We start from the raw sequence: 14820 nt of genomic DNA, 5'->3' as shown, positions 1-14820 counted from the left end.
GATTACAGGCGTGAGCCACCGCACCCGGCTCACTGGTCTTTCTGAACCTATGTCATGGCCAGGCCCGGGCCAGGCAGTTTATATCTCTGCAGGAGAACAATCTCGGGGCATCCGAAGGGAGGCTCCTGCTGGCGGCTCTGTCTCCAGAGCCACACGGAGGCACCTGGAGGAGTACTTAGCATCGGAGCTGGACAGAATTGCATGCGAGTGGCTGTGTGACCTTGGGCAACTAGCTTTGCTTCTCTGAGCCTCAGTTCTCTTACCTATAAAATGGGATTCACTCGGGTCTGCCTCGTGGGACTACTGGGAGGGAGGTCTTGAAGAGGTCAAACAGAAGGAAGAAGGAGCCTGTGCAGGTGGCCATGGGTGTGGGGTGGAGTGGGGGTGACACATTCCTAAGATGATGCCTCCCGTCCAGTGATCCAGTGACTTTGAAACACAGTTGGCCTTTAGGTCAATTTCGGAGTTGTTTATGGCTTTCTTTGTTCCTTAGCAGCAACCCCAGATTCGTGATTTCCCCAGCGGTCCCTGCAGAGATGGCCTGGGACCGTCTGGCTGTGGAGGCCATCGCCTATCTGCAGGCAGAGTGGCTCCAGGGTGGATCCATTCCCGTCCCACTGAGGCACGTGTGACAGGATCATATGACAGAGATGGGAGAGGGAAAGGAGGTAGCAATGGTGATAGTTTTATGGATAGTGGGTGATATGGTTTGGCTGTGTCCTCATTCAAATCTCATCTTGAATTGTAGCTCCCATAATTCCCACGTGTTGTGGGAGGGACCCAGTGGGAGGTAACTGAATCATGGGATTGGGTCTTTCCCATGCTGTTCTCATGAGAGTTAATTGAGTAAGTCTCACACGATCTGATGGTTTTATAAAGGGCAGTTCCCCTGCACACGCTCTCTTGCCTATCTCCATGTAAGACGTGCCTTTATTCCTCCTTCACCTTCCGTCATGATTGTGAGGCCTCCCCAGCCATGTGAAACTGTGAGACCATTAAACCTCTTTTTCTTTATAAAATACCCGGTCTCGGGTATGTCTTTATTAGCAGCATGAGAACAGACTAATACAGTGGGACAGTCCCAGGAACACTCACTGGCTGGTCCCTTTATCCCCAAGGGCTCTTCCAGCCCAGGAATCCCTAGTCTGGATGGTGTCTTCCATTAGGACCAGTTCTTGTCAAGACCCCGGGGGCTTACCGGGCACCAGCAGGCGGTAGCTGTGCTGGAAGCTGCAGGCCAGGTGCCGGGCGAGCAACATGGAGGCCATGACCCCTTGAGGGACAGGGATGCTCTTTGCGTGCTGCCACCCTGAAAGAAACCAGAAATGCAGACTTAGTCCCACGAAGACCACTCCCCTCTCAGTCAAAGATCCCATTCTCACCACTTCCCACCTAGTGGAGAAGGTTCTTCTGACATTGTCAAATGCTTGGGTTTTATACTGAACATGCACTTTATATATTAGGCCAGGCACGGTGGCTCACACCTGTCATCTCAGCACATGGGGAGACCAAGGATTTCTTGAGTCCAGGAGTTCTAGACCAGTCTGGGCAGCATAGCAAGATCCCATCTTCACAAAAACTTTAAAAATTAGCTGGGTGTGGTGGTGCGTGCCTATAGTCCCAGCTACTCAGGAGGCTGAGGTGGGAGGATCGCCTAAGTCCAGGAATTTGAGGCTGCAGTGAGCCATAATCGTGCCACTGCTCTCCGGCCTGGGCGACAAAGTGAGACCCTGTTTCAAAAAAAACCCAAAACTATATGACACTGAATACATACTTTAATTCACTTTTTTTTTTTTTTTTTTTTGAGATGGAGTCTCATTCTATCGCCCATGCTGGAGTGCAGTGGCTCGATCTCGGTTCACCGCAACCTCAGCCTCCTGAGTAACTGGGATTACAGGAGCATGCCACCACGCCCAGGTTTTTTTTTTTTCAATAAAGACTGGGTTTCACTATGTTGGCTAGGTTGGTCTCGAACTTCTGACCTCAAGTAATCTGCCTGTCTCGGCCTCCCAAAGTGCTGGGATTACAGGTATGAACCACCGTGTCCAGCTCTGATTGCCATTCTTATTGGGAACCTGGAGCACCCCCTATCCCCTAGTTTGTTTCCTTTTATCATCTCTCCTTGCTCCCTGTTCCCTCTCTCCAGAACATCATTTAAATGTGTTTTCTGTGCATCCTTCTGTTTGTAGATCTTTCTGCTAAAAACCTGTTTTGTTAATTGGCATGTGTATTTTTTACATAAACGGTATTGAATCTCAGAACAAAACTTGTATCTCAGAACAGCGACAGCACCATTCATGTGTCATTCCTCTTCATGGACCCTGTTTCCCGAGTCCTTTCTGTGTGATGCATGCGGCACAAAACGCTTTATATACAGTATGATTGATATTTATTACTATTATTAACATGCACAACTATGCTCCATGGTCTTTTTACAGAGGAGGGAATTGAGGCACAGAGAGGTTAAGTGGTGGATCTGAAAGCAGAACTCAGTTGTGTGTGACCCCAGAGTCAGCAAACCTCACGGTTACGCAACACTTAGCCCAAACACTCCATCAAAATCCCTCTATTTATTTTGCAACAAGTACTCCACTGAGTGCTAACTTTGTAACAAGTACTGTTTCTCAGGCTGGACATACAGGGATGAATGAGGCAGGCCTGGAGCTTACATCCTCATAAGGAACAAAGAGAGTGAAATGAATCCTAACATTAAAAGGGCATCATTATGGTGGGGAGAAGCATCTTGAAGGAAAAGTGAAAGGTGCTAGGAGCATGATTTATCAGGCTTTCTTCGTGTGCCAGCAACAATGGGGCAGGCATGATTATCCCCATTTTACGGATGAGGAAACTGAGGCTCCAGAAGTGATGTATTTTAACCCATGTTCACTGTAGCATTATTCACAATAGCCAAGAGGTGGAAGCAACCTAGACGTCCATTGACAGATGAACGGGAAAAAATATGCCATATCCACACAGTGGAATATTATGCAGCCTTAAAAAAGGAGGAAATCCTGTCACATGCTGCAATATGGATGAGCCTGGAAGATACTATGCTAAGTGAAATAAGCCAGTTGCAAAAGATCAGATACTGCATGATTCCTCTCATGTGAAACATTTAAAGTAGTCAACCTCCTGGAAACAGAAGGGCGGCGATCACAGCGTCAGGGAGAGACATGCTGGTTAACATGGTGAAATTCCTCGCTCTCATTGTAAATACAAAATATCTGAGGAAGGCAGGGAAGGCAGTCCCAGCTTGGGGAGAGGTTGAGGCAGGAGAATAGCATGAACCTCGGAGGTAGTGAAAGCTCAGATTGCACCACTGCATTCAAAGTTTGAAGAGACGGTGACTCCATCTCAAAAAAAAAAAAAGAAAGTGCTTATATTACCGTACTGGATACTTAAAAATGGTGAAGATGGTAAATTTTATGTTATGTGTGTCATATTTACGGCTTATTTATTTATTTATTTGGATGGAGTCTCACTCCACGCCCAGGCTGCAGTTCAGTGGCGCCACCCCTGCCCACTGCAAGCTCTGCCTCCCGGTTCATGCCATTCACCTGCCTCAGCCTCCTCGGTAGCTGGGACTACAGGCACCGCCACCACGCTAATTTTTATATTTTTAGTAGAGACGCTGCTTCACTGTGTTAGCCAGGATGGTCTGATCTCCTGACTCATGATCCAATCTCGGCCCCCATAGTGCTGGGATTACAGGCGGAGTCGCTGGGCGCCAATGCGGGTGATTTTAAAACTACAGCGCGCGATCCAGGAAAGACATTGGTGTTGAGGTTGACATACCTATCAAGGACAACTACCTCGATTTCCAGTGCTTTGACAAAACTCAGGTGTGTGGCCTTCTGGCCCAGTATTTGCGATTTCACATTGTCGGAGCAGTCTATTGACTTATAGAGAGTCGGAGCGTTGCAGCTCTCTAAGTTTGCTGTGGCTGAACCAAGAAAGAAGGCATATGCAGAGGCGATGAGGACAACTGTTATTGTTCAGAGTGCAAAGTGATTTTGGAATATAAAGAATTTCTTTGGGTTGAATTACCTAGAAGTTTATCACTGACCTGTGTTCCTGAACTATGAAACATGAATATGTGGGCTAAGAAATAGCTTCTCTTTGGACCGGTAAGTGGTTCACTCCTGTAATCCCAGAATTTTGGGTGGCCAAGGCAGGTGGATCACTTGACGTCAGGAGTTCGAGATCAGCCTGGCCAACATGGTAAAACCCTGTCTTTACTAAAAATACAAAAATTAGGCACAAGAATCACTTGAACCTGGGAGGGAGAGATGGCAGTGAGCTGAGATCGCACCACTGCACTCCAGCCTGGGCGATAGAGTGAGACTCCATCTCACACACACACACAAATTACAAATAGTTTCTCTTGATAAATAAACAATTAATGAGTGCTTTGGACAGTAAACAAATTAAAATAATTTATTTTTTAAAAAGAAGCCATATGATTTACCCAGGACACAGCAAGTTGGTGGTGGAGTGAGCATTGGGATTGAGCGATATCTGGCTCAGGAATCCTGGCTTGTGCCTAATGCATGGATTTATAGCAAATTATGAGACCTGAAACTTACTCTGTGACAGACCCTGGGGACACAGCCCTCTCCTCATGCAGCCCTGCCTTGGGCTGCCCGACTCTACCCAGCCCCACAGTGGACAGAAATTCCACCCTGGACCCAGATGAAGATCAAGAGGCTTCTCCCACCCTTATGCTCCTGTGATGACAGCATACAGGAAGTGCCAACCAGAGGTGATAAATACAGACCTACAGAGATCCCACAGCTGGAGGGGAGGCCTGAATCCAAGGAGACAGAACAGGGCAAGGAGGAACGATAGGCTGGGTTCAGAGTAGAGGTGCAGGTGCTGGGAAACGCGTGGGCTGAGCAGCACAGGGCAGGAATAGTGTGGAGAATCAGGCACTGAGCCCAGGATGGCGAGTTGGCAGCACGCTCTGGCTGCCCACAGAGCTAATAGAATGTTGCCTGTATTATTAGAAGGAAAGAGTAAATGAAGGAGGGAGGTGATTACCATTGATGCATTTGTGTTACGAACATTCATGGTACACCTACCATGTGCCGAACCCTCCACTGGGTACAAGGGCACACAAAGATCAATTAGAGGCTACCCTTGCCCTCCAAGCATTATCAAGTACTGGGCACTTGCTACGTGCAGGCTCTCAGCTGGTGCTGTAGGACCATCTCATTTCATCCGCAGAGCCCTAGGAGGTAGCTCCCAGAAGACAGAGACAGGTCATTATCCTGTCTTCAGACAACTGAGGTACTATCACGGGTGGGGTGGGGTTGGTGCAGGAAGTATCTTCTGGGGTTTCTGCTCGGCACACCATTCTCCCCATTCTCAGACACTTCCCCGTTCCTCTACAGGGGTGTAGACCTGGCCCTACTGGCCGTGGTTGACTAGATGGGGCTGGGCCAGAGTCCTGACAACACCCTCTACCCACTGAGATGAGCCAGCATTCAAACAGGGTTTTTTTTGTTTTTGTTTTTTTTTTTTTTTTTTAAGACAAAAAAGGGCTAGACCAAAGAAAGACTAGAGTGCACTGGTGTGATCATGGCTCACTGCAGCCTTGAACTCCTGGGCTCGAGAGATCCTCCCACCTTAGCCCCCCAAAGTAGCTGGGACTACAGGCATGCACCACCATGCCCAGTTATTTTTTAAATATATTTTTTTAGAGATGGGGTCTTGCTATGTTGCCCAGGCTGGTCTCAAACTCCTCCTGGACTCAAGTGATCCTCCCACCTTGGCCTCCTCAAGTACTGGGGTTATAGGCATAAGCCACGGTACCCAGTCTGTGTGAGACATTCTGAAGGGTACATTACTCCCCTCACTTTGCTCAACCATCTATGGAAGTTGGGTATCTCCCTGTTCCGAGATGATAAAAGGGAGGCTCAGAGAGGTTATGACATGTGGCCTCAGTCATAGGCTTACCTGAGACTGTCTGACGCCAAAGCCCCTGCCTCCATGCATTGTAACATCAGTTAATCCAGATAATAAAAAAACACCTAGCTGTTTTTGTTCTTGTTTTTGAGACAGGGTCTGCCTCTGTCACCCAGGCTGGAGTGCTGTGGTATAATCTTGGCTCACTGCAACCTCTGCCTCTCCCAGGCTCAGGCCATCCTCCCACCTCCCAAGTACGTGGAACTACAGGCAAAAGCCACCACGCCCAGCTAGTTTTGGTATTTTCAGTAGGGCCAGGTTTTTGTCGCGTTGTGCAGGCTGGTCTCGAACTTCTGAGCTCAAGTGATCCGCCTGCCTTGGCCTCCCAAGATGCTGAGATTACAGGCATGAGCCACCGTGCCCGGCCCCTAGCTATTGTTGATATAAGGCTTCATGAATAAAAATGACCTAGTTCACAGAATAAATGTTATTGCTTTTCATCAGAGGAAACTCTTTGAGAAAGTATGGGCTTGGAAAGTGTGGTCATGAATTAACTGAGAAATCAAACTCTTTTTTTTTTGAGACGAAGTCTCACTCTGTTGCCAGGCTGGAGTGCAGTGGCATATCAGCTCACTGCAACCTCTGACTCCCTGGTTCAAGCAATTCTCCTGCCTCAGCCTCCCTAGTAGCTAGGATTACAGGCACGCGCCACCACACCCAGCTAATTTTTGTATTTTTAGTAGAAACGGGGTTTCACCATGTTGGCCAGGAGGTTCTCAGTCTCCTGACCTTGTGATCCACCCGCCTCGGCCTCCCAAAGTGCTGGAATTACAGGCGTGAGCCACTGCGCACGGCCCAAACTCTTTTCTTAATAACTCAATGGATTATTTTTTTTTTTCTATTCTAGGATATCTGACTCAATGCAAGCCTATTAATTTAGCAACACAGTAACTATGTAATTTTTTTTTTTATCCCAGCATATCCGACTCAATGTAAGCCTATTAATTTAGCAACACAGTAACTATGTAGAAAGTGCAGTTGATGTCTTTCCTTTAAAACCACTTGTCTCAAACAGGGAGCACAGAGGCGACACACAATTCAATTTCCATTAAACATGTTTTTGAAAATCCAAGTATCTCAGATAACTCAACATTTGAATATTCTGCAAAAGTGAGAGCCAAACCCACACGCTTTCAATCACAAAATGTCACATTGGAAAGTATACCGTGGTGACGTTTTGGTGGCCTGCCGTTGAAAAATTGACCTTATGGCCGGGCGCCGTGGCTCAAGCCTGTAATCCCAGCACTTTGGGAGGCCGAGACGGGCGGATCAATGAGGTCAGGAGATCGAGACCATCCTGGCTAACACGGTGAAACCCCAATTTTTACTAAAAAATACAAAATCCGCTGGGCGAGGTGGCATGGGCGCCAGTCCCAGCTACTCGGGAGGCTGGTGCAGGAGAATGGCATGTAAACCCGAGGCGGAGCTTGCAGGAGCTGAGATCCGCCACTGCACTCCAGCCTGGGCTACAGAGCAAAGACGCCGCCTCAAAAAGAAAACTGACCTTATAACAAAATCTGATCTGTTAGACATTAATTCTTAGCACAATATATTTCAAACAATTGGAAGAGTTAATGTCATTCATTCACTCCCTCCCGCCCACTAATTCAATCAGCAAAAGTTAATTAGGCACCTGTTATCAGCAAGGTACTGCATCGTTTAGATATCAACAATCTCTCTCTCTCTGTCTCAGACAGGGTCTCTCTCTGTCGCCCAGGCTGGAGTGCAGTGGGGTGATCAGGCTCACTGCAGCCTCTATCTCCTGGGCTCTAGCATTCTTCCCATCTCGGCCATCCAAGTAGCAGGAACTACAGGCATTTGCCATCATGCCTGGCTAATTTTTAAAATTTTTAGTAGAGATGAGGTCTTGCTATGTTGCCCAGGCTGGTCTCGAATTCCTGAGCTCAAGTGATCCTCCCATCTTGGACTCCCCCAATAGGTTGGGATGACAGGCATGAGCCACTGCTCCCGGGCAACGCATCACTTCTCTTAGGAGAAACTAAGATGGATAAATTGCTTTCTTTCTGAAGCTCATAATTTAGTGACAGAGAACTATGAGCGGAAAAAAAAGGAAGAATTTAATGTACTAGGCTGCTTTACCCATCATGTGAATAATTTCTTAAAATAACCCAGCATGATATGTACATAAAAATTTTCCAGTTCACTGTCAACAACAAATTCTGCGTAAGATAGAACAGAATCATGACTAGTTTGCTGGTGTGAGTGACGTGCTAAGGGAACATGGGGAGATTCATTCTGGCTGGGATGACAATGTCAGCGAGTTGTTGCCTGAGCTCACCTTCAAAAGTTAGGAGACTTCAGAAGGCAAAGAAGAAAACAGGGATAAAGCAAGTGCTCAGAGGTGTATGATGACATGGAGTAGCTAAGGATCCTGGTGCATAGCAAGGGTAGTTGTGGTATGAAATCATAGAGCGCTGGGAGGGAAGGTGAGGGTGCGGTCAGCTGGAGCCAACCGCAGGCAACAATTTCTAGGCTGATCTTGATTGATAGGACCCTCTGGAGACCTTCTCAAAGGGAGGAGGGAGCCCAGCTGCTCTAGCTGCATCCAGAAGGGTCTGTGCTCCAGCAAAGGATACAATCAACAAAGTGAAGAGGCAACCCATAGAACAAGAGAAAATTTTTACAAACTTCTCCCCTGACAAGGGACTAATAACCAGAATATATAAAGGAGCTCAAACAACTCTATAGAAAAAAAAAAACCTCATAATTCGATCAAAAAATGGACAAAAGATCTGAATAGACATTTCTCAAAAGAAGACATACAAACGGCAAACAAGCATATGAAAAGGTGCTTGACATCACGGATCATCAGAGAAGGCAAATCAAAACTACAAAGACCTATCATCTCACCCCAGTTAAAATGGCTTATATCCAAAAGACAGGCAATAACAAATGCTGGGGAGGATGTGGAGCAAAGGGCACCCTTGTACATTGTTAGTGGGAATGTAAACATAGTACCACCACTATGGAGAACAGTTGGAGGTTCCTCAAAAAACTAAAAATTGAGCTACCATATGATCCAGGAATCCCACTGCTGGGTAAATACACAAAAGAAAGGAACTCAGTATATCGAAGAGATATCTGCACTCCTATGTTTGTTGCAGCACTGCTTACAATAGCTAAGATTTAGAAGCAACTTGAATGTCCAATAACACATGAATGGATAAAGAAGATGTGGTTCATACACGCAATAGAGTACGATTCAGCCATAAAAAGAATAAGATCCAGGCCGGGCGTGGTGGCTCACGCCTGTAATCCCAGCACTTTGGGAGGTTGAGGCAGGTGGATCACCTGAGGCCAGGAGTTTGAGACCAGCCTGGCTAATAAGGTGAAACCCCATCTCTACAAAAAACAAAAATCAGCTGGGTGTGGTAGCCCATGCCTGTAGTCCCAGCTACTAGGGAGGCTGAGGCAGGAGAATTGCTTGAACCCGGGAGGCAGAGATTGCAGTGAGCAGAGATGGCGCCACTGCACTCCAGCCTGGGTGACAGATTGAGACTCCGTCTCAGGAAAAGAAAGAAAGAAAGAAAGAAAAGCAAAAGGAAAGAAAAGAAAAAAAAAAAGAAGAATGAGATCTAGTCATTTGCAACAACATGGATGGAACTGGAGATCATCATGTTAAAAAAAGCCGGGCACTCAAAGACAAGCAGCGCATATTCTCACTTATTTGTGGGATCTAAAAATCAAATCAATTGAATTCATGGGCATAAAGAGTAGAAGGATGGGTACCAGAGGCTGGGAAGGGTAGTCGGGGGTTGAATGGGAGATAGATAAAAGAAAATAGAAAGAATAAATAGAAGGGTCTGTGTTTAGGCAGGCTCCCAGGTAGATAAAAGAAAATAGAAAGAATACACAGAAGGGTCTGTGTTTAGGCAGGCTCCCAGGTAGATAAAAGAAAATAGAAAGAATACACAGAAAGGTCTGTGTTTAGGCAGGCTCCCAGGGAGGGGCAGGGAGCATGCACTCAGCATGTCAATGAGATGCTGGGGTCATTGAGCTGGGGAGGGGCTCTCGAGGCAGGTATGTTGGAGAGCACCTACTGGGTTGGGAGTTGATGAGAAGAAGGCAGGGATTAGCTCCTGAACCCTCAGTCCTAGAGTTGTCATGGCCTTTTAAGAATTACGAGTTCCTCAAAAAGTTAAGCATATAATTACTACTACATGACCCAGCAAATCCACCCCTAAGTATTAGGTTGGTGCAAAAGTAAACGACTTTGCATCAACCCAAAGAATTGAAAATAGAGACTCAAACAAATAGGCATAGCAGCACTATTCGCAATCACTGAACGGTGGAAAAAACCCAGATGTCCGTCAACGGATGAATGAACAAGCAAAACATGGTCTATCCTTACAATGGACTATTATTCAGTCATAAAAAGGAATGACGTTCTGACACATGCTACAACATGGATAAATCTCAAAATATTTTTTATGCTATATGAATGAATGCAGAGGTAAAAGGCCCTATAGTCTATGAATCCATTTATAGGAACCTTCAAGAGTAGGTAAATCCATAAAGACAGAAAATAAATTAGTGGTTGCCAGGGGCCTGGGAGGAATAAGAGGTGACTGCTTAATGGTTACCAGGGTCTCTGGGGTGATGAAAAAGATCTGGAGGCCAGAATAGTAGGTGGTGGCATTGGGATCACAAAAGGGTCAGAATTTTCACTTAAAAAGGTTAATATTATGTTTATCTTGATAAAAATGAAAAAGAGGCAGGTGCAGTGGCTCACACCTATAATCCTAGCACTTTGGGAGGCCGAGATGGGCAGATCATCTGAGGTTGGGAGTTTGAGACCAGCCTGACCAAAGTGGAGAAACCCCGTTTTTACTAAAAATACAAAATCAGCCGGGTGCAGTGGCAGGCGCCTGTAATCCAGATGCCAGGGCTGAGGCAGAATGCAGCGGACCTGGGAGGGAAGAGATTGCAGTGAGCGAGATCCACACCACTGCACTCCAGCCCTGGAGTGACAGAGTGAGACTCCATCTCAAAAAAAAAAGGAAGAGAAAAGAAAAGAAAAAAGAGGTGTGCATGGGTTAGAAACTCCTCTTACTATAGATGGGAAGAGAGAGGTGCAAAAAAGTGCACGTAGAGTAATGACACACTCCGATCACACGGACTTATTCTTGAATTTCCACCTGCTACAGGTTGTGGGACCCCAAGCTTGCAACCTTTTTTTTTTTTTTTTCCTGAGACAAGGTGTGGCTCTGTTGCCCAAGCTGGAGTGCAGTGGTGCCATCTCGGCAACCTCTGGCTCCCAGGCTCAAGTGATCCTCCCATTTCAGCCTACTGAGTAGCTGGGACTGTAGACACATGCACCACACCTGGCTAATTTTTGTATTTCTTTTTTGGAGAGATGGGGTTTCCCTATGTTGCCCAGGCTGATCTCAAACTCCTGGGCTCAAGCAATACCCCCACCTTGGCCTCCCAAAGTGCTGGGATGACAGGTGTGAACCACCATGCCTGGTCAAGAGAAGTTAATTTTCTGTGCAGTATTAAAATGGCAAACAAATGTTACAATACATGCCAGTGCTGGCCAATGAGTATTGCCTATTTGGAGCAGTCAACAAAAAGACTTTACAGCCTCTTTTAGGTTTACTTAATTTATTTTTTATTTTTCATTATTTTTTGACCTGTTAGCAGGAAGCACTCTTTCAGGTTTTTAGGGGTAAAAAATGTGATAGATTAGTGATGTCTGTTATGTGCACCATAAGAGATAATGAGGATATGTGGGTTGTGCATGGAGGTGGCATTTGAGCTTGGGTTTTAGAATATAAAGCTAGGGGCTGGGCATGGTGACTCACACCTGGATTCCCAGCACTTTGGGAGGCTGAGGCGGATGGATCACCTGAGGTCAGGGGTTCAAGACCAGCCTGGCCAAAATAGTGAAATCCTGCCTCTACTAAAAACACAAAAATTAGCCGGGCGTGGTGGCAGGTGCTTGTAATCCCAGCTACTGGGAGGCTGAGACAGGAGAATTGCTTGAACCCACCAGGTGGAGGTTGCAGTGAGCCGAGATTGTGCGATTGTACTCCAGCCTGGGTGACAGAGCAAGACTCTGTCTCAAAAAAATAAATAAATAAATAAATCAAATAAATAATAATAATAATATAAAGCTTGGGTCCAAACCACCGCCCTATCTTAGGTACTTGTATAACAGGGTAAAACTTACAAAAACGCTCTGAGCCTCAGTTTCCTGATTCGTAGATTGGAGACAGTGATGCCTCTCTCACTGCAGGGTTGTGCTGGCCATTAGGGATGATGGATGAACACATTCTGGACAATCATAGGCACACAAGTCATTTGCATTTACTCTGTCCCTGACTTGCTCCTGTCTTATACTTTCTGCTGAAGATGTAATCATTGATTCTAGAGCCCCATGGTCTGAGATTCCTGGAGATCTCTGGAGTTGCCAAGGAAAGAGGCCCCACAGATAGGCAGACTTTCCCTGCAGGCTTGCACTGCAAACCCCAGATGCAGGCTGCCACAAGGGAAGGCTCTCCTTCTCAGTATAGATGTCTGAAGCATCAATGATGATAGAAGGGCGCTGGGTGCCCAGGGTTCCAGTATATCCCTGCTTGTGGGCAAGTCTCCAACACACTCTTGCCATCATCCTTCTCCTGGATGAAGGCAATGATAGCCTAAATGGCCTCTTGGCTTCCTTTCTTGCTCTTATTTTATTTTTTTGAGAGACGGGGTCTTACTCTGCTGCCCAGGCTGGAGTGCAGTGGTGTGATCTTGGCTCACTCCAAGTTCTGCCTCCCTGGTTCAAGTGATTCTCCTGCCTCAGTTTCCTGAGTAGCTGGGATTACAGGTGCACACCACCACACCTGGCTAATTTTTGTATGTTTTGTAGAGACGGGGTTTCACCATGTTGGCTAGGCTGGTCTTGAACTCCTGACCCCAAGTGATCTGCTGGCTTTGGCCTCCCAGAGTGCTGGGATTACAGGCATGAGCCACCTTGCCTGGCTGGATCACATTGTTTCGAAGGCCCGTTCGGACTCTGAGAAACACCTGACAAGCGTGCTAAGAGTTCTACATTACTGAGAATTTGCCACAACATTTTCCCAAGCCTTGCTCCTACCTGGAAGTGGCATTAATATCTCCCTGTTTGATTCTACCAAGCCCTTTGCAATCCGCTGGACCCTGGATATGCACATCTGGGGAAACAAGCGGGCGAAGGAGTCTTGATTGAGAAGGGAGGTGCTTTCAGAGCACTGGCATGCCATGAAGTTGTAACCAAGGAGGTTGGAGAAAGCTGAAAATCTGAAGTGACAGCAGGTTGGCTGCTGGCCCTCCTGGTCTCTGAGACCCCCAATCTCCTCCGTGCATTTCCCAAACCATGCACTACCCTTCCTTTGAGCTCTTATTTCTCATATGACTTGTGTTTACTTAACATTTTTCTTGAAATCAACTTGCTTTTTCAATTTAGAAAAGTAATTTTCCTAGAATTCTTTCCAATTGCTACCTTCTGGCCAGGTGCGGTGGCTCATGCCTGTAATCCCAGAATTTTGGGAGGCTGAGGCAGGTGGATCAGCTGAGGCCAGGCGTTTGAGACTAGCCTGGCTAACATGGTGAAACTCCCATCTCTATGAAGAAAAATGTAACAGATTAAAAAAACCTAATTGCTACCTTCGCCCCTCAAATTTTATTTGCTACAAAGGCAACTGGGAAAAGAACATAATAAAATTAAAGCAAGTTATTCAATTAAAAGCCAGACAGAGTTGACTGCCCAAGGCTACAGCCCCAGGCCTGTCCCTCTCCTTTCTCTAGAGACTGGGAGAGAGCAGACAGGTGTTAAAGGCAGACTGGTATCGCATGGGGACCTTTTCCTTGACATGGTCAGAACTGAAAGAGAAATTTAAATCAATCAGTAAATCAAACAGAATAGGAATTGTCAGGGTACGCAGCAAACGCTGCTAATTTTTGTTTCAGCCGTGCAGTGGGCCTGAAGTAAGTTCTATTCTTTACTGTGTGTCTCAGTCAAAACAAGTCAAAACCCTGGTCTAGCCAGATAGTGAGCTCTTCAGTCCCACCCACTTCTCCTAGTCCCTTTTCTTTTGATTAAAATGCTAATTAGCTCTCTCTGCTTCCTTCATGTGTCTGGTGCATTGTGGGGAGGGGCTAAATGAGCTAAGAGGCCGAATTCAATGTTAAAATCAGTAAAGTGAAAGGAATTCAGGTGAAAGTGGAAACAAATTCTTGCAATTAGCTCTGGAGAAAGAATAATCATAGTAAAAGTACCAGCTCCTGTTTATTTACTTACTGTTCACCTACTACACGCAATAGACCTTCCATAGGTCCTTCGGGTGATCTGCAGGATTGGCCTTGTAAAACCGGTTCAGAAGCCTAAAAGGCTTGTTCAAGGTCTTAGAGCTCAAAAGCCAGAAATTTCTAGTCTTCACTGCGCCTGATGCTCGCTCACCAGAAGCTAAGCCTTGTGTCAAAGCTCCACCCAGACCAAGCAGGTCTGAGTCTCACAGGTGTGACCTGGGCATCGGGGGAGCTCTGGAGGCTCGGAGGCTGAGAACTACTGTTAATTACCTTAAAGGGTGGACGGTGGGCGTGATCCTCAAATCCCTGGAGTTGGAGGTCAAACATCCCAGGGATACAGGGAGAAAAAAGGCTGTAGTGGCCACTGGTGGAGGCGGAGTGCGAGGTGCTGGATATGAAACTGCTTCTGGCTGGGCGCGGTGGCTCAAGCCTGTAATCCCAGCACTTTGGGAGGCCGAGACGGGCGGATCACGAGGTCAGGAGCTCGAGACCATCCTGGCTAACATGGTGAAACCCCGTATCTACTAAAAAATACAAAAAAACTAGCCGGGCGAGGTG

At 46.6% G+C, this 14820-nt stretch overlaps 1 protein-coding gene across 4 annotated transcripts in view; it reads right to left on the bottom strand.

Annotated features, from left to right (window-relative positions):
• The window catches only part of ABAT (4-aminobutyrate aminotransferase), a 105546-nt gene that overhangs the window by 47446 nt on the left and 43280 nt on the right, over window positions 1–14820 (bottom strand). For all 4 annotated transcript variants that reach the window (XM_003916509.4, XM_009195956.4, XM_009195957.4 and 1 more), the window contains exon 2: window positions 1199–1309. In XM_003916509.4, coding sequence (XP_003916558.1) covers window positions 1199–1268 — 70 coding nt within the window. In that variant the 5' untranslated portion in view covers window positions 1269–1309. The remainder of the gene's footprint in view (window positions 1–1198; window positions 1310–14820) is intronic.

Source organism: Papio anubis, chromosome 18, assembly GCF_008728515.1.
Source record: "Papio anubis isolate 15944 chromosome 18, Panubis1.0, whole genome shotgun sequence".
NCBI classification, from domain to species: domain Eukaryota; kingdom Metazoa; phylum Chordata; class Mammalia; order Primates; family Cercopithecidae; genus Papio; species Papio anubis.
The sequence above is the reverse complement of the archived record's forward strand: the minus strand, read 5'-3'. Positions and strand labels throughout refer to the sequence as shown.